General features: G+C 52.0%; 1 protein-coding gene across 2 annotated transcripts; it reads right to left on the bottom strand.

Annotated features, from left to right (window-relative positions):
- Positions 1–57: 57 nt before the first annotated feature.
- Positions 58–19,419, bottom strand: LOC308268257 (uncharacterized protein; the record flags this gene model as incomplete). 2 transcript variants are annotated; one of them, XM_080703382.1, is made up of 7 exons in its annotated part: positions 58–226; positions 319–536; positions 786–929; positions 1,031–1,246; positions 2,520–3,512; positions 15,810–15,911; positions 19,396–19,419. In XM_080703382.1, the coding sequence occupies 7 exons, from the start codon at positions 19,417–19,419 to the stop codon at positions 58–60; spliced, it is 1,866 nt and encodes a 621-aa protein (XP_080559508.1). The 2 variants fall into 2 exon arrangements, with proteins under 2 accessions (XP_080559508.1, XP_080559509.1); XM_080703383.1 differs by lacking the exons at positions 786–929; positions 1,031–1,246.
- Between the last annotated feature and the right edge of the window lie 208 nt (positions 19,420–19,627).

Here is a 19,627-nt window from a genome sequence, read left to right as displayed (position 1 = left end):
GGGCCAGGGCTTTGGGGCTGAAGAAAGCAGAGCGGCAGGGCCGCTTACTAACCTGCCTCAGAGCGTTAGGGTCAGGTCAGCCCCTCCCACGAAGCGGGACTGGACACAGGTCACCTGTGGCAGCTGGGCTTGGAAGCGCCTGATGGCGGCTATGTCGATACCAGGACACATGGCCACATCTAGCACTCGGAGCTGCTTGCATGCCTGTCTGATTGTGTCCAGTGTCCTGCGGGGAGGCCACCAGATGAGGCTGGCCCCGGTGGGCCCAGCTCAGCCCTCCACCCTAGCTTCCTCTGCTGAGTCGTCAGGTACACTCACTGCTCTGTGAGCAGACTGCAGCTGGACAGGTTGAGGTGCCGCAGCCTTGGCCAGGACCCGGCTGCCCCGGCCCAGCCCTCGTCGCTGAGGCCGCTGCAGTGACTCAGCGCCAAGTGCTCCAGGCTGGGGCAGCCCCTGGCCACAGCCACCAAACCCGCGTCTGTGAGCGCCGGCAGCAGGCTCAGCGACAGCTGCCTCAGCTGGGGGAACTGGAGCACCTGCGAGGATGGGGGAGAGGGGTGGATGGAATACGGGGCCCAGAGCCCGGGGGCCTGCCAGTTCCCTGCCCCTATCAAGGGAGGGACCAGAGCCATGAGAAAGGATCTCCAAGGAACTTTTTTCCAAGCAAACTGTGGGTTGATTCACTTATTTCAAATATTAAAGTGCCTCAAATATCCCTCCCCCCAACAATGTGGATTGGCGCAGGCCCCTGGCTCCAGCCCCCAGGGTCCTCAGCCTATCCACACCTTGGCCAAACTGGCATCAGTCAGCTTGCTGCAGGCTGTGAGGTCCAGCTCCTGCAGGGCCTGCAGCGTGAGCAGAGAGGGGCCCTGTGGCTTGGGAGAAGTGTCCTTGGGGGCTGTGGCCAGATCCTCCAGCTCTGGGCATAGCTGTGGGAAGAAACCCCTGCTTCTCAGGTTCTCCCTAGGTTTGTCCTTAAATGCTCCTACAGAGCCCGGCCACCCCACCCTTCCTGACCTCGAGCCCACACCTGGGAACCCAGAGGCGCCTCCTCACTTGGTTCCTCCAGCCCCAGAAGCCCCCAGTCACGGAGCTCTTTGCACCAGGCCAGGCGCAGGACTGAGAGGTGGGTGTGGTAGGCACAGATGGCCTGCACAGTCCGGTTGGTAAGGGCCACGCAGGAAGATAAGTCCAGCACCCTGAGGCTTGGGCCCAGCACTGGGATCACGGAGAGCACTGAGGCATCCTAGGAGGCAACCAGGGAGGAAAGGATGGGACAGTGGCTTGTGCATGTGCCGCCAGCCTGGCAGGGGTCTGCCTCATGACAATGGGGAGCTACTAGAGGGCCCGAGGAAGGAGGAGGTTGCTTAAGGACAAAGACCTTGCTGGGGCAGAAAAGACAGACGGAAAGTGTGTGTGTGTGTGTGCGCGTATGTGTGTGTGCACGTATGCGCGTGTGCATGTGTAATTGGGGATTGACCCAGAGGCATTCTACCTCTGAGCTATACCCCCAGCCCTATTTTTTTTTAAACAGTCTCACTAAGTTTCGGAGGGTCTCACTATGTAGCTGAGGCTGGCTGCGAACCTGTGCTTCTCCTGTCTCAGCCTCCCAAGTACTGGGATTACAAACGTGCATCACCACGCCCAGCTTGCAGGTGGAAATTTCTAAAGCAGCTGCCCTGCCTGTGCTCCCAGCCCCTGCTGAAGGGTAGGCTGAGGCAACTCTCTGACCACAGCCCGTTGGAACAGAGTGGACCTGAGCTGAGCCAATCAGATAAGCTGCCTCTAAAACTCAAACTAGAACAGTGAGGATGTGGTGGGGGCAGAGCTGCCACCTGCTAGGGGAGGTCGGACAGGAGCAGCAGAGCAGAGGAGGCTGATCTGTAGAAAGATGCAGAGGGAGCTGCGGAAGCAGAGGAACAGGGCCTGAGAGAGCAACTAAGAAAGGCTGCTGGCTGAGGGAAGATGGAGTAGGTGAGGGAGAGGCATTTGCATGGAACAAGACAGGGAGTGGCTTTAGGTTAGGAGTGCCCTTGTCACACTGATAGACTGGAGGACTAATCTGCTAAACAGGCACTGGCTGCCATTCTCAGACAGGGTGACCACCCCAAGGGACAGGGCGAAGCCCCACGAAGGGCCTGGCTTTAGCCAAGAAGCGACCCTGCTGTCCCCACTTCACAGTCCCTCCCAGAGGCCCTACCCCAGGGCTGTCTTCAGAGCCCCTTCCTTGCCGTTCTCTTCCACCACGGCCCTTCTCCAGACCGCAGCAGCCACTCACTGGACATGTCGGGTGTTGGGCCACATCTGGGCTGGGCACCTTTGGTGTCTTAGACATCTTGGCCCAAAATGGGGGGCTCCGGGGTGGCCTGCCAGCACCATCAAGTTTAGGCTCCAGACTGTGGCCTACCTGTTCAGTTTTGACTACTATCCTTGGACACACACTGGGTGGTCCCTCCCTGGGGCCACAGACCTAGCTCCTCCAGCCCCACCAAGAGGAAGGGAGGGCAAGGCGTGCTCACCTTCAGCGAAGAGCAGTGGGCCAGCCTGAGGGAAGCCAGTGGGGGTGGAGCTCTGCACACCGAGCCCAGGGCGTGGGCTAGTTCCTGCCCGCTCACCAGGCAGCACTCAGCCATGTCCAAGCTCTGCAGTTGCCGCAGGCCCCCCAGGGCGGCACAGCCCGCATCTGTCAGCCGCTGCAGCTTCCCCAGGCGCAGGTGCCGCAGGTGCCGCAGGCCCCGGCTCACGGCCAGGAGCGCCCCATCGGTCAGTTCCGAGCAGCCACTGAGGTCCAGGGAAGTGAGGCCTGGTTGCTGGCGGCACAGTGTGGCCACCGCCTCTGTGGACAGGTCCCGGCAGCTGTGCAGGCTCAGCTCCTGCAGCTGCAGCCCGGCCACCTGGCCCAGGGACTGTAGGGCCTCGGGAGGCAAGCCAGTGCCACTCAGGTCCAGGGCACGCAGCCTGCCAGCTCGCTCCCTCACGAATCGCAGCAGGTTGTGGAAGGACAGGTGGGAGGGAGAGGAGTCCTGGGGGCCAATGGAGCCCCGGGCTGGGCCCAGCTCAAAGGTGAGGTGGCAGTAGGCCAGGGAAAGACGCTCCAGGCTGGGGACACAGCTGCTGAGCTGGTTGAAGCTGAGGTCGGACAGGTCCCGCAGGCCAGCCAAGTTGAGCTCACAGAGGCCATTCAGCGTCTGCCGGACACGTTGCGCCGTCTCAGGCTGAGTTAGCAGTGTGCCCGACGCGAAGAGGCTGTTGCAGCCACTGAGGTCGAGGGTGCGCAGGGCTGGGCATCCCAGGATCAGGGTCACGAAGGAGGCCTCTGTGGGGCTCCCCCCACCCAGGCACAAGCTCTTCAGGTGGGGGCCTAGGTGGTAGGCTATGGACTGTAGCACCTGATGCGAGGCCGGCGAGCCATCCAGGTTGGTCAGGCCGATGCAGGAGATGCCCCTGAGGCCCAAGCTCTCTATGGCCGAGAGGGAGGCAGAGGTCACCGGGATGTTGTACCGCACGTTTGTCTAAGGGACAGCAGCAGGCCTGAGGTTAGCCCTTTGGTCAGAGGTTAAGGGCAGGTAAGGAAGGCCTTCCGCAGTGAGGCACACCGTGACGGGGTGTTGTGTGTGGTTGAGGGGTGAGGGTAGGAAGTGGGAGCCGAGAAGACAAGCCATGCTGGGGCTTCAAAGGGAGTGAGCATCAGGGGCAGGCACAGGGTGGGGAGTCGGCATGCTCAGCACAGCAGGCTGTGAGATGGCCTGGAAGGAGGCCTACTGAAGGCCCTCGGTGGGAGGACAAAGTGTGCCAAGCCCCAACTCTGGGACTCTCAGCAAGGAGGCCCTGAGGTCCACGGACCCCGCCTCCTACTCCAGGAGGCTGTCATTAGCCAAAGAACCAGCCGCCTCCACTTTCCAGAGAACATATAAATAGCCCCAAGAGCAGCTGAAGGCAGGAAGAGAAGCTGGCGTCCTCACCACAACCCTCGGTGGCCCAGGTCCCAGAGGTCTGGGACAGGCAGTGAGGCCTGTCTCCTAGTAGCCTCAGAGTGTCTAGAAATGTGAATGTTTTCCAAGAAAAAAAATTATTTGGTCCTGGGAATTGAACTCTGGGCCTCATACTTGCTAAGCTGGTGCTTTCCACTCCACCACTGAGGTACATCCATGTCCCTCTCCTTTTTTTTTTTTTTTTTAAAGTACAGGGGTAGCCGGGCGTGGTAGCGCACGCTTGTAATCCCAGCATTTGGGAGGTTGAGACCTGGAGGATGACGGTTCGTGGACAGCCTCAGCTACTTAGTGAGGCCCTCCGCAACTCAGTGAGACCCGGTTTCAAAATAAAGAATAAAAAAGAGGGCAGGGGGTTTAGCTCGGAGATCAAATGCCCCTGGGTTCTATCCCCAGACTCGGGGGGATAAAAATAAAGTACGGGGGTTAAAAGCCAGGGGCTAGCTGGGCGTGGTGGCGCACGCTTGTAATCCCAGCACTCGGGAGGCTGACACCAGAGGATCACGGTTCGCGAACAGCCTCAGCTACTTAGTGAGGCCCTCTGCAACTTAGTGAGATCCTGTTTCAAAATAAAGAATAAAAAATAGGGCAGGGGGTGTAGCTGGGGGCTTTACCTCTGAGATACTCCTCTGTTTGTGTGTGTGTTACTGGAGATTGAATCCAGGGACATTCTACCTCTGAGCTACACCCCCAGACCTATTTTATTTTTATTTTGAAACAGGGTCTTACTAGATTGATGAGTCTCACTACTTGCTGAGGCTGTCCTTGAACCTGCAGCCTTCCTGTCTCAGCCTCCCAAGTACCAGTGCCACTCAGGTCCAGGGCATATAAATAGCTTTTCTTCCTGCCTTCAGCTGTTCTTGGGGTATAAAAATTTTAAAAAAACAGGGTCTTTTTTTTTTGTGGGTCTGGTGATGGAACCCAGGGGCATTTGAAATCCAAGCTACACCCCCTGCCCTATTTTTTATTCTCTATTTTGAAACAGGGTCTCACTAAGTTGAAGAGGGTTTCATTAAGTAGCTGAGGCTCTCTGTGAACCATGACCCTCTGGTCTCAGCCTCCCAAATGCTGGGATTACAAGTGTGCTCCACTCCCGGCTATAAAACAGGGTCTTGCTAAGTTACTGAGGCTAGTCTTGAACCTGAGATCCTTGAACTGAGATCAGCCTCCCAAGTACTAAGGATTCCAAGCATCTGCTACCACATCTGGCCCCAGATTTTAAAATTTCCTTTTTGACAAGCTCTTGCTAAGATGCTCAGGCTGGCCTCACACTTGCTATCTTCCTGCCTCAGCCTCCTTAGCTGCTGCTATTATAGGTGTGCATTATTATGTCCAACACACACACACACACACACACACACACACACACACACACACGCCAGGCATGGTGGCACATGCCTGCACTCCCTCAGCAACTTAGCAAGACCCTATTTTGAAATAAAAAATTAAAAGGGCAGTGGTAGAATGGTGCTAGGTTCAATCCGTAGTACAAAATCAACAACAAAAAAAGGCTTTATATATAAGAAAAACTGTGTGTATGTGTGAACTGGTGGCCGGGAATTGGTCCCTAGAGAATCCCCACAGCACAACTCTGGACAGGGCATCTATCTGTCAAGGTAAAAAAGCCTTGCATTTCTGGGGGTCTAAGAGAGCAGGTCCCAGGGGTGCCAAGAAGGTCGAGCTGGCTCTGTCATAGACAAGCAGAGCAGCAAGAAGGGGCAGCGCATAACTGGAGTGGAATGGACCCTGGGAGGTAAGTTCAGGGCTAAGCTGTGGGAATAGACGGGCTCATATCTTGATCTTCTGCCACAGGGAGCAAAGGGGAAGTTGGTGCAATTTGTGTGTAACAGGTCTGTGGAGGAGGGAGAAGCCGGCCTGGCTTCTCAAATGCTAGCCCCGGTTTCCTATCTCTTGCCCAGATCTCAGGCAAGGGGAAATCTTGTTCTAGTATCAGCATGGTCCTGACACAGGAAAGCAAGCTCCCCAAAACACCTACCTTGTCAGCAACTGTGAAAATAAGCCTTAAGAACAGCACCAAAAGGGAAAGAGAATGGTCCAAGCAACACATAAAATGAGCTCTTGCGAAATCCTATCAATAGGACTCTGGCAGGAAGCATGGAACCCATTTCCAAATATGGCTCCTCCTCACACTGAAGTAGCTACCATGGAGGTCATGGGGGAAGGAATATGTATAAGAGACCCGGACTAGCTCCTGGTCTCTCTCCCAAGAAGGAGGGCTTGTCTTCTGGGTTCTCCTTCCAGATCCCTTTCAGATCACCGTCCTTTCAGGGGAGAGACTCAACACAGATTCCCTTGTCCTGGGTTAACGGGACTCGCAAGGGCCTAGGTCCTTTGCTCAGATATAAGGAGAGCTGGGGAGATCCCAGAGTGTGAGGCTGGGGAGGGAGATGAACAGATCGCAGAAGGAAGGCTGTAGAAAGCAAAGGAAGAGCATGCCTCCAGCCACTGCCAAGCACTGCATGGAGACCTCAGCCTAAAGCTGAATGAACTAGGGCTGGGGAGGGACAGCTTAGTCCCCAGGCAGCAGCTGCCCCACCACTCACACGTGGCTGAGGAGCCTAGAGCCCCGCAGGCCGCAGCTCTGGCCATGGCTCAGCCTCTTTCCCTGCCTTGAAGCCTGAGCAGTCAGGAATGCTGGGCCCTCTCCCCTGCCCTGCTATGAAAAGGTGGACGAAACAGCCAAGGGAGGGCTGGCAGTCACCCCAGGGCCTGGGCCAGCAAAGCCCACCCCACACTAGGCAGGACCTGGTCAGAAGGACTCAGCGACTGGGGGAGGGAGGAGGCTTGCAACCCTACCCTCTCGAGTATTTTTCTTGTTAGAGGGGGGCATCCTCTAAACCATGACCCAGGGGCCTACCCTGCCCTGGAGGACAGCTCAGCGTGAACTGCGGGATCCCAGGAGCAGCATGTCAGGATATTTACCTCAGTGGGGCGTACAGCAGCAGGAGGAAGCCAGGCTCCTGGGTTCTGGTCTTTGGACCTTCCTGAGCCTGTGAAGATGCCTCTAGAGGTCCAAAGAAGGACTGCACGTGCACCCGCTCTAGCTCCAGTCAGCCGCCCACAGGGAGGCCAGCCAGTCTCTTCCTTTCCCCACTCTGGCATCTTATGAGCCATTGCAAAGTCATGTGGGAAATGCCCTGAACCTTCTAAAGTGATACCTGTTCCTTGACTATGGGATTCCAGGGTTTTGTGGTACTTAGTGAAGCTCCTCTCCAGGACTGCTGAGAAAATATACAGCTTGGAAAGCCTCCTGACGGAGAGAATGCTTTCCTGTGCTTGGTGCTGGAATCCAAAGCTGAGGTGCCTATTCCCTTCCAAAGGCCCAGAGGAATACAGGGCTGGTGCCCTGGGCACTGGTCTCTGCGGGGGGACTTAAAGCACCTTGACAGGAGAGGGCAGCAGGAGGCAGAAGCCCAGCCGTCGTCTGCTCTGGCTCCACAGGGCACTGGGCAGAGTCCGGTGCACGTGCTCCTTTTGCCTGCATCCTCTTTTGAGATAAACTGGGATGGAGTGGACGGGGGAAGAGGTCAGGGGGATAAGGAGCCACCAAGTCCAGCATCCTAACTGGGCTGGTGAGACACAGGCCCCAGCCTGGCTTGATAGGCCAGTGTCTCACAGCAAAGCCTCACCAGCCTGCTTGTGCATGGCCCCTGGAAGGTGGCTCCTGCCGACAGGATTCTGCAGATTGCTCTCTGCAATATGGTGGTGGTGAGGTATGGGCGGGACCCTAGATGCCCAGGTGCTCATGGCCTAGCGTCCCAGTGTTCCCATGGGGCTGAGCTTTGCAGAGGCACCAAATGGGTCTTTGTCAACACCCTCTCTGGAGCTTATACTGAGCTAGACCAGCCCCAGCGCAACAGTGGTGAACACCAAGATCCCAGCCACTGACCAGCCTCCTCCTCCACCTCACTGACACCCAGGGGGCCGGCGCTGCCCTTTGCCCTCTCCTTCAAGGCTGGCCTCCCTGAGGCCTCTCCCTCCGCTGCCTCTCCTTAGGGCTGGCTGCTGTGCCCACTCTCCTTGCCTGGCCAGGGATGGCAAGACTGCTCCCTCCTCGGGATCGGGGTCTGTGCTGGGGATACAGAACGCTGCAAAGAGGCCAGGGTCTTCCCTCCTGCCTGCACGTCAGCCTCCCCAAGGAAGAAAGGCACAGTCCAGTATGGCCATACCGCCCTCAGTGTGCCTCATCTTGGAAGTTAAGCAGGTCAGGCTTGGGCAGCGCTTGGATGGGAGACCCAGTCTTTAGACGACTCAGTTCCCCTGGCTTGTTACATACACGTGCGTCTCTCTCTCCTCCTCCTCCTCCTCCTCCTTCATCCTCTCTCTCTTTCTCCTCTTCTTCTCTTCCATGTGCTCCTGGGCACACTGTACTTCATCCCATGGGATAATCTAACTATTTTCTTTTTTCTTTTTTTTTTTTTTTTGCAGTACTGGGGACGGAACCCACAGGCATTCTACTTCCAAGCTACACCCTTAGCCCTAGTTTTTATTTTTTTATTTTTGTGGTACTAGGGATGGAACCCAGGGACATTCTACCTCTGAGCTACACCCCCAGCCCTAGTGCTAGCTTTTATTCTTTATTTTATTTATTTATTTATTTTGGTGGTACTGGGGGGGGGACCCAGGGGCTTTTAACCTCCAGGCTATACTCCACCTATTTTATATTTTATTTGGAAACAGGGTCTTACTAAGTTGCTGAGAGCCTCACTACGTAGCTGAGGCTGGCTTCAAACCTGTGCGATCCTCCTGTCTCAGCCTCCCAAGCGCTGGGATTACAAGCGTGCACCACCACGCCCGGCTTATTTTATTTATTTAATTTTATTTTGGTGGTACTGGGGTTCCTGGAAACCCTTCTACCTCCGGGCTACACTCCCAGACACCTATTTTTTATATTTTTATTTGGAAACAGGGTCTCTTAAGCCAGTAAGGCTGACTTCGAACCTCCACAAACCTCCTGTCTCTGCCTCCCAAGTACGGGGATTACAGGCGTGCACCACCAGGCCAAGCTATTTTTTATTTTTTTATTTTTATTTTTTGGTGGTATTGGGAGTGGAACTCTGAGGCTTTCTACCTCCGGGCTATACTCCCAGCCCTATTTTATACTTTATTTGGAAACGGGGTCTTACTAAATTGCTGAGAGCCTCACTAAGTAGCTGAGGCTGGCTTAGAACCTGTGCGATCTGTCTCAGCCTCCCAAGCGCAGGGATTACAAACGTGTGCCACCATGCCCGGCTTATTCTTTATTTTAAAACAGGGTCTCACTGAGTTGCAAGGGCTTCACTAAGTAGCTGAGGCTGGCCGCGGACTGCAATCCTCCTGTCTCAGCCTCCCCAATGCTGGGATTACAAGTGTGCACCACCACGCCCGGCTTTCTATGTTCTTTCTAATCCATTTTCCTGAACACCAGACCCTAGGAGCCAACTGCTTTGCTCTAAAATACTCAATACAACATGGCCAAATCCAAATCTGCCATCTCACCCCTAACTTTGCTCCTCTTTTTCTTTTTCTGTGGTACTGGTGATTGAACCTAGGGATGTTATGCTTCTGAGCGACACTCCTAGGCCTATACCCCTAGCCCTATTTTATTTAATTATTTTATTTTTGTGGTACTAGGGATGAAATACAGACACTTCCACCTCTGAGCTGCATCCCCAGACCTAAGTTGCTGATGCTGGCTTTGAGCTTGAGATCCTGTCTCACCTCCTAAGTTTTATTATTTTTTTTCAGCACTTGCGATTGAACCCAGGGGTATTCTACCACCAAGCTATACCTCCAGACCTATTTTTTGTTTTTTATTTTGAAACAGGGTCTCACTAAGTTGCAGAGGGCCTCACTAACTAGCTGAGGCTGGCTGTGAATCTGTGATCCTTCCTGTCTCAGCCTCCCAAGTACTGGGATTATAAGCATTTGCCACCACGTCTGGCTTGTTTTGTTTTGTTTTGGTATGGGGGAATAAACTCAGAGGCATTCTTCCTCCCCGTTACAGCCCAGTCCAATTTTACATCTTATATGGAAACAGAGCCTCATTAGGTTGCTGAGAGCCTTGTTAAGTTACTGAGGCTGATTTTGAACCTAAGGTCCTCCTGTCTCAGCCTCCCAAGTACTGGGATTACAAGCATGCACCACCATGCCCGGCATTATTTTTTGTTTTTAAACAGGATCTCACTTGGCCGGGTGTGGTGGCGCATGCTTGTAATCCCAGAATTTGGGAGGCTGAGACCCGAGGATCGTGGTTCGCAGACAACCTCAGTTACTTAGTGAGGCCCTCAGCAACTCAGTGAGACCCGGTTTCAAAATAAAGAATAAAAAATAGGGCAGGGGGTGTAACTTGGAGGTCAAATGCCCCTGGGTTCCATCCCCAGACCCAATAGATAAATAAATAAATAAATAAATAATAAAATAAACAGGGTCTCACTAAGTTGCTGAGGCCTCACCAAGTTGCTGAGGCTAGTCTCAAACCTGTGACCCCCCTGTCTCAGCCTCCAAGTACTGGAATTACAGGTGTGCACCACCACCCCTGGCCTGTTCCTCTTCTTAAACTGTCAGCACCCTGTACTGGTCACTTTCACCCCCAACATCCATAATAACCAAAGTCTCTTCCATCCCTTCCTTGATACATTGAAATGTGCGCCTCTGGTCCAAGCTCACGATTTCTGCCTTAGTTCCTCAGTCAAGTCCTCTGCCGCCTGCTAGGAATGTCCCAGCAGATTCCGCATCAGGTCCTGGCCACCAATTTCCCTGGCTCCATTCCATCCTTGATCTAGTTGCAGGGTGATCCCTCCCTAAAGGCAAAAGTGACTGCTCTTCAGACCCTCAGACAGGTCTCCGTCGTAGGAAGATGCTGTTTCCTGGTGGCGTCCAGCCCTTCTCTGCCAGATGGCGGCCTACCTCAGCCCATTTCCCAGGTGTGCCCTCCCCTCTTCTCCACCCAGCTCCAGGAATTCCCACTTGTGATCTTTGTCTCATTCTGCCATCCCTCTGTTCAGCTACTTTTTCTGTTTTGGGGGTTTCTCCTTACCTACTCCTATGTGTCCACTTGTCAAATCTCTCTCTCTCTCCCTCCCTCCCTTTCTCCACGGAGTCTTTTGTGAATCTTTTCTCTGACTGAACCCAGGGGCATTCTACCTATGAGCTACACCTCCAGCCCTGATTTTTATTCTTTGTTTTTGAAACAAGGTCTCACCAAGTTGCAGAGGGCCTCACCAAGTAGCTGAGGCTGGCCACGAACCTGTGATCCTCCCGTGATCCCAAGTACTGGGATGCCAAGCGTGCGCCACCACGCCCGGCTCACCAGTCCCTGCTTGCTGACGCCCATCCCCTCCTCACTACGAGCCCTGGAGTGCTGCGTCTTCCTCCCTCTGTCTCCCCAGTGACCAGCACAGTCCTTGGCACAGACAACATTTGAATTTGTCTAGTTATTTCTTACCTTCCTCCTCCTCCTCCTCCTCCTTTTTTTTTTTTTTGTGGTGCTGAAGATGGAACCCAGGGGCATTCTACCTCCTAGCTTCACCTTCAGCCCTATTTTTTATTCTTTACTTTAAAATGGGGTCTCGCTGCGTTGTGGAGGGCCTCGCTAAGTAGCTGAGGCTGGCCGTGAAGCGATCCTCCTGTCTCAGCCTCCTGAATGCTGGGATTACAAGCGTGCACCACCATGCTGGCCCAGCTTATTCTTATCTTCCTTTTGTCTTCAGACTAAAAACATAATGCCGGTGCCAGGCGTGGTGGCACACGCTTGTAATTCCCGCGCTTGGGAGGCAGAGACAGGAGGATCGCGCAGGTTCTAAGCCAGCCGCACGTGCTGGCTTAGGAGACCGTTTCCAAATAAAAATGTAAAAATAGGTCTGGGAGTGTAGGCTGGAGGTAGAAGGGCTTCCAGGAATCCCAGTACCACCAAAAAAAAAAAAAAAAAGAAAAAAAAATGCCGGGCAATCCCAGCATTTGGGAGGTTGAGACCAGAGGATCACGGTTTGCTGACAGCCTTGGCTACTTAGTGAGGCCCTCTGCAACTTAGAGAGACCCTGTTTCAAAATAAAGAATGAAAAATAGGGCAAGGAGTGTAGCTCAGAGGTTGAATGCCCCTGGGTTCCATCCCCAGACCCACAACAAAACAAAACAAAAAATCCCTCGGCCCTGGCTTCTGCCTTTCTTCCTACTCTCCGGAGACAACTTGGCCTCAGAATTCACAGCACCAAGGGGCCACCGAGGCAGGGGATGCCTCTGGGGAACTTCCTCCACAGCCAGCTCCATGCTTCTATCCCCGCTCCTCTGCTTCCTCGGGCAGAGCTGTGTATTCTCCATTCTGTGCAAGACCGGGCCTTGTGCACTACAGCCTGCCTTTGCCACCATCTCAGGTGGCACCCACCATCCTTGGCTTCTTCCCTCCCAACACTCATCTCTCTCTAGGCACTCTCTCCCTTAAGCATTGATCACATTTCAGATTTCTCTTAATCGACATTCTTTTGTCAAGCCCACTTCAACCTCTCAATTCTGTGCAATTTCTTTATTTAATTTAATTAATTTACTTATTTGGTACTAGGGATTGAATCCAGAGGCATTCTACCTCCATGCTATACCCCAGATCGATTTTCTTTTTTTTTTTTTTTTTTTTTTTTGGTGGTACTGGGGTTCCCGGAAGCCCTTCTACCTTCGGGCTACACTCCCAGACCTATTTTTACATTTTTTTTATTTGGAAACAGGGTCTCCTAAGCCAGCGCACGCGGCTGGCTTCGAACCTGCGTGATCCTCCTGTCTCTGCCTCCCAAGCGCGGGGATTACAAGCGTGTGCCACCACGCCCGGCCTCGATTTTGTTTCTTATGTGGAAGCAGGCTCTCACTAGATTGCTGAGAGCCTCCCTACGTTGCAGAGGCTGGCTTTGAACCTGCAACCCTCTAGTCTTAGCCTCCTGAGTCCTAGGATTACAGGCATGTGCCACCACGCCTGGCTTGCAATTTATTCCTTTTATTCTATGGGGAAATTTCTGGCAAATGAGGTCACTCTACACTTCTCTCATTCGCTCCTCAGACTGTCTGGCTTTCTTTTCCCCCAGATGGTGACAGAGCCCCTGGTGGCTTCCTTGGAGAACAGATACCATGGACACTATCTGCTCTTTATTTTTCTGGGCTTTACCATTAATCATCCACCAGCTCCTCTACATGCCCTCCTGTCTTGGACTTCTGGGCCCTTCTCTCTGGGATCTCCTCAGTCCCCTCTGTAGATGTCGCCTTCTTTCTGCTCTCCAAATTGGTGCCGTCCCCTGGAACATTCTCTGTGGCCTGTTAGCTGTTCCTACTCTCCCTGGGGGAGGTCACTCAGATCTATGGCTTCACTTCCATCCACCCTTTGTGTGTGTGTGTGTGTGTGTGGTACTGGGGATTGAACCCGGGGCATCCTACTTCTGACCTACATCCGCAGTAATTTTTATTGCACACACACACACACACACACACACACACACACACAAACACACACACACACACACACGTGCGCGCGCGTGTACTTTTTTAGGACACTAGGTTTTGAACCCAGGGGTATTTTACTTCTGAGCTATACCCCTAGCCCTATTTTATTTTTAATTTGAAATAGGATCTTGCTAGGTTGATGAGAGCCTCACTACTTGCTGAGGTTGTCCTCAAGTCTGCAATCCTATCTCAGCCTCCCAAGTACTGGGATTACAGGCATGTACCACCACGCCCAGCTTTATTTTATATTTTGAAACAGGATCTCGCTAGGTTTTCAGAGAGTCTTGCTATTGCTGGCTGCTCAAGAATCTGAAATTCTCAGGCCAGGCGTGGTGGTGCATGGCACCACTGGATCACAGGTTTGTAGCCAGCCTCAGCTACTTAGGCCCTCTGCAACTTGGTGAGGCCTTGTTTCAAAATAAAGAATAAAGCTGGGCATGATGGCACACACTTGTAATCCCAGCATTTGGGAGGCTGAGACTGGAGGATCGCGGTTTGCGGACAGCCTCAGCTACTTAGTGAGGCCCTCTGCAACTCAGTGAGACCCAGTTTCAAAATAAAGAATAAAAATAATAGGGCAGGGGGTGTAGCTCAGAGGTCGAATGCCCCTGGGTTCCATCCCCAGACCCGAAAAAAAAAAAAATAAAAAATAGGGTTGGGGGTATAGCACAGAGGTAGAATGTCCTTGGGTTCAATCCCCAGTGCCATACCAAAAAAGAAAAATAAATCTGAAATTCTCCCGTCTTGGCCTCCCACCCATCCATTTTTTAATAATACATAAATCTATATTTATTACCCAGACCTTTTTCTTGAATTCTTCACCCAGAAATTCAACTACCAATTTGGTCTTACCATCTAGATAGCTCACACTTCAAATTTCAACAAGTTCAAAATCAAATCCTTTTAGAAACATAGTTCAACAATACGGTAGATAATTCAACAAAAGATCCTACTTACACATAAACATTTGATATATGACAGGAGAGTTCCAACCCAAGAAGGGAGTGGAAGATTAGGCATAAATGATGTTGGAGCTATTTTAAAGCTAATAAGATTAGCTTATCTAATAACAAAATGAAATCTCGCCAATAAACATTCAAACTTAAAACAGAACTTAAAAAAGACAGAAAAAATGACTTTGCTATGAACCTAAAACTGCTCTAAAAATTAAGATCATTTTGAAACAAACAAACAAACAAACAAACAAGAAAAATAGGATATATTTATCAAATCCCTGAAGGGACAAGGGATCTTTAAATTTAGACAACAATGAAAGAAATTTTAAAAAGGATGTTCAGAATCAACAACACAAAAATTTAATTTCTGTAGCTCATCAATAAAAAATATCTACCAAATTAAAAGGCAAATGTATTAGAATATATTTCAATAGGTATATAAAGAATTAATCTATTTAAAATATAAAAAGTTCATACAAAGGGGTAAGAAAAATATGAAGATCCTACTAGCTAAATGGATAATGAACATGAAAGAAAAAAGAAGAGGAAAATACAAATGGTCAGCTACTGAGAAAAAGTGTCCAACCTCACCAATGATCAAAGAAATCGTAATTCAAACAAGAGCTAGCGTTGCTTGCCTTTCGCACTAGCAGGATGTCTGCATTCAGCTCCTGGCCAACTCTGCACTGCGGAGCTCCAGGACACAAGTCACACACTATCACTCGCCTACCCTGACATTCCTTAAAGGCGCCGAGATGGCAATACTGAGAAAGCCCAAGCTGGCACCTCTGCCAGCCGTATCTGGCCCATTCTAATCTCATCTCCTACTTCTCCCACGTGTATCTCAGTTCTCTATATGGCATTCGTGGGTGTTTTTTTTTTTTTTGTGTGTGTGTGTGTGTATGTGGTACTGGGGATTGAATACAAGGACATTCTACCTCTGAGCTATACCCTCAGCATCCCCTTTTTATGATTTTTTTGTTTTGAAACCGGGTCTCACTAGGATGCTGAGGGTCTCAGTTGCTGAGGCTGGCTGGGCACTTGTAATCCTCCTGTCCCAGCTTCTCAAGCACTGGGTTATAGTGTGTGCCACCACGCCCAGCTGGATGTCCTCCTTGGTGTCCCTATGGCACCCTCTCATCTCAGCACTGAGCACACAGTGCCATGGCCATGCCTATTACTTGTCTTGCTCCTTCACTGGACCACGAGCTCCTAAGAGGACTCTGTCTTATTCACCTGTACAACCCCAACCCTGTTCCCAGAGCCTGGTGGATATGATTGCATGAGCATATAGGAATGGATGATGGCTAATGATCCATGAGCAGCTCAGCAGGGAGCCAAGTGACAGGCATCTGGAATGGGCCAGGTGAGGTGGGCGCCTTACCTCCCGTAGGGCATTCTGGGCTGCATGGTACCAAGCCCGACTGACGAGGGAGGCCTCTTTCTGATCTGACAGAGGCAGGAAGCTCAGAATATATGTGAGCATCTGAGGGAAAAAGACAGGGCGTTGGGAGGCTGTTAGCGCCGGGGCCTTTGGAGCCTCCTCCAGCGGATCGCACGTGGGTCCCAGGGCGCCTGAGCCTGGCTTCTAGTTCACCTTGGGTCTGGAGCGGCAGAGCACCCCATCCCCTCTCCAGCCTCCAGGCATTTTTTTTTTTTTCCGGTACTGGGGATGGAACCCAGGGGCAGTGTACCTCCAAGCTACACCCCCAGTCCTAAATTTTTGGTCTTTTTATTTTTTGAAACTAGGTCTCACTGAGTTGCAAAGGGCCTCACTAAGCAGCTGAGGCTGTTGCGAACCCTGATCCTCTGGTCTCAGCCTCCCGAATGCTCGGATTATAAGTGTGTGCCACCATGCCAGGCCTCTAGGCATCTTTACTGTGAATAAACCTTTTCCTGAGGCCCAGCTGAGGGCAGGCTTGTACCAACTGGGGTAAGAATCAAAACTTCCCGCCCAGTTTGGCAGGCCAAGCCTGGGGCATTGGGACCAGATAAACCTAGTTCAAGTCCCTTCTCCACTGACTGGCCTCTCAGCCTTGTTTGAGCTGTAAAAATGAAGTTGTAGTGATTTTTTTTTTTTTCACGGTACTGGGGATTGAACCCAGAGACTTTCTACTTCCGAGCCATACCCCCAGTCCTATTTTTTATTCTTTATTTTGAAACAGGGTCTCATAAGTTACAGAGGGCCTCACTAAGTAGCTGAGGCTAGCCGAGAACCTGTGATCCTCCTGTCCCAGCCTCCCAAGCGCGGGGATTACAAGCGTGCGCCACCACGCCCGGCTCTGTAGTGCAATTTAAATGGGTTTATTAAGCAGCACAGCACAGCCTCTTGCATAGATCTGGAGCACCGCAAGTCAGAGATTCCTCCTTGATCCTCTGAACCCCCCTACCCGCCCCCATTCTCACAGTCCAGATCTGGGACCCCCCACTCTTTTCCCATTTTCTCCGCTGCCAACTCACTTTCTCAGCTGGCTGTTAAGATATGATCCTAGCAAGACCCAGCCTGGGAGGCTCTGAGCTCCCTTCCGCCTAAGCTCTGTGAGGCTACAAGTGGTGAGGTTGGAGACTTTATGTAAAGGGGCCTGGGAGCCGGGCGTGGTGGTGCACACCTGTAATTCAGTATTTGGGAGGCTGAGACAGGAGGATTGCAGGTTGGAGGACAGCCTCAGTAACTTAGCGAGGCTCTCAGCAATTTAGCAAGACCTTGTTTCCAAATAAAAAATAAAATGAGAGGCCGGGCATGGTAGCGCAGGCTTGTAATCCCAGTACTTGGGAGGCTGAGGCAAGAGGATCGCAGGTTCACTGACAGTCTCAGTTATTTAGTGAGGCCTTCTGAAACTTAGTGAGACCCTGTCTCAAAATAGAGAATAAAGAGCCGGGTGTGGTGGCGCATTTCCCCTTCAATGCCAATAGTGCATTCCACCTGAAGGTCCTGGCAGCACTGTGAACTAACATTCCTCTGTCCTTACAGAGGACATGACAGGTACAAAACAGACTTCAGGCCAGATTAACCCAGATACATTCAAATCGCAGCTCCACCACTTCCTAGGTGTATCTCCAGGCAAGGTACATGACTTTTCTAAGACTGTTTTTATATGTATAAAATAGTCTTTCTTTACTTTATCTCTTTCTTTTTTTTCTTTTTCTTTTTTGCGGTACTGGGGATAGAACCCAGGGATATTCTATTGCTGAGTGACACCCTCATCCCTATTTTTTATTCTTTATTTTGAAACAGGGTCTCACTGAGTTGCAAAGGGCCTCACTAAGTAGCTGAGGCTGTCCACGAAACATGATCCTCCTGTCTCAGCCTCCCAAATGCTGGGATTACAAAGTGTGCGCCACCATGCCTGGCTCTTTCTTTCCTTCTCACTCTTTCCCTCCCTCCCCCCCTCCTCTCTTCCTTTCCTCCCTCTCTCTCTCTCTCTCTCTCTCTCTCTCTCTCTCTCCCCCCCTCTTCTCTCTCTCTCTCTCTCTCTCTCTCTCTCTCTCTCTCTCTCTCTCCTTCATGTTGCAGAGAGTCTCACTAAGTAACTGAGGCTGGCTGCAAACTTGTGATCCTCCTGTCTCAGCCTCCCAAGAACTGGGATTGCAAGTGTATGCCATCACGCCTGGCTGAAATAGATACATTTCTTAAAATCTAGACCATAGTTTTTCCTAAACTTGACTTCAGCAACTCATTTTGGTTTGTTCTTACTTTCTCAGACACTGAGCACCTCTGAGGTGCTCAGAGGATTGAATTAAGGACAGAGAGTCACAGTCCTCTACCTCTATTTTCACCCTGAAGTTTGCTTAGGGAAGGGGTGGGGAGATAAGGAGGACAATTATTGAGAGGAGAATGTCTGGAAGTATAAGCTAGGCAAAGGAGAGGAGGCTTGGGGAAGAGAGTACTGATGGGGATTGAGAATGACCAAGTTCCATTCTAGATGAAGGCAGGAAAGCCTTTTTTAAGACAGTGGCCAATTTTGTCTTCTAGGTTGAGCAGCTAACCCCAGGAGAAAAGGTAGAGGGAAACATGGCTGTCATCACGGGGTGGGGGGCATGATTCATTAAGCTGAGAACGGTACCCTCTCTAGAAGACTAGAGGAGAAAGACTAAGGCTGGAGCAAATCCCATCGCAAGGGTCTACTAGAAATATGACTGGTCATTCATGGGACCCATGGGGATGGATGGATAGCCTCTAGGGACAAAGGAGAAAAGAATGTCATGCAAGATATTCATCGAAGTGGGAGATGGCCTATGTTTTGCTAAGGAGAGGGAGCATTGGTGGACGGAGGAAGAACGTCCTGGTAGACAGCGGGAGGAGGCTGCCGATCCTCAAGGTACAGGGATGAGAGGCCATGCCACAAAGCCACTGGAGACAAAGCCTCTTATCTCCTGGCGCAGGAGAGCAGAGGAGTGTTGCCACCCGCTAAGGAGAAGGCACAAGGGCACCAATAGGTGAACTAGGTAGTAGCAGACATCACTAAGGGCCTAGGGGATCACGAACGGGCCTGTCTTCACTCAAGGACTTCAGCAATCATTCTCAGAATTGATGGAGAGCAAGTGGTTTGTTTCCCACTGCCAGGGAGAGGTGGTGAAGGAAATGGAGTGAACAACCCACGGGGCCAATGGGCATAAGATGGGTTAACCTTCAGTGACGATGGGATGGAGCAGACATCTTCCAGAACTGAAGGAGAAGCCATGGCCATCTCAAATGAAGGGGATGGGCAAAAGGTCTGTCCTGGCTGAGGTGACAGAACAGCCATCTCCTGGGGCCGATGGGGAAGGTGAGGATGGTCCCAAGCTAACGGAACGGGGTGGCCCCAAAGCAGAGCCGTTACCCAGAGCTTGCAGGTACCGGGATCCGCCGGGCGGGTCGTTTCCGCCAGGCGGGAGGCGCCGGGCGAGCTGTCTGACTGGCCTTCCCCAAAGCTCGGGACCCCGAGGGCGGGGCCTGTCCGGAGCCAGGCCTGAAGGCGGCTTCCTCTCACCTCCAGGGGCAGCGACTCCGCCATCATCCCGCCGCCTCCGCCCCCGCGCAGGGCTTTCTGGGAAGTGTAGTCCCGCGGGCTCTGAGGGCGGGACTTAGGGAGGAAGTTGATTCTACTTCCGGTCGGGATCCAGCCGTCTTTGCACCGGAAGTGCATGCACTGCCGATGTGGTACCCACCGACTGTGGTTTCAGTCTCTCTCCCTCGTTCCCCCGGCTGGGTATTTGCGTCGC

This window comes from Muscardinus avellanarius, assembly GCF_963383645.1.
Source record: "Muscardinus avellanarius genome assembly, chromosome: 10".
Lineage (NCBI taxonomy): Eukaryota > Metazoa > Chordata > Mammalia > Rodentia > Gliridae > Muscardinus > Muscardinus avellanarius.
The sequence above is the reverse complement of the archived record's forward strand: the minus strand, read 5'-3'. Positions and strand labels throughout refer to the sequence as shown.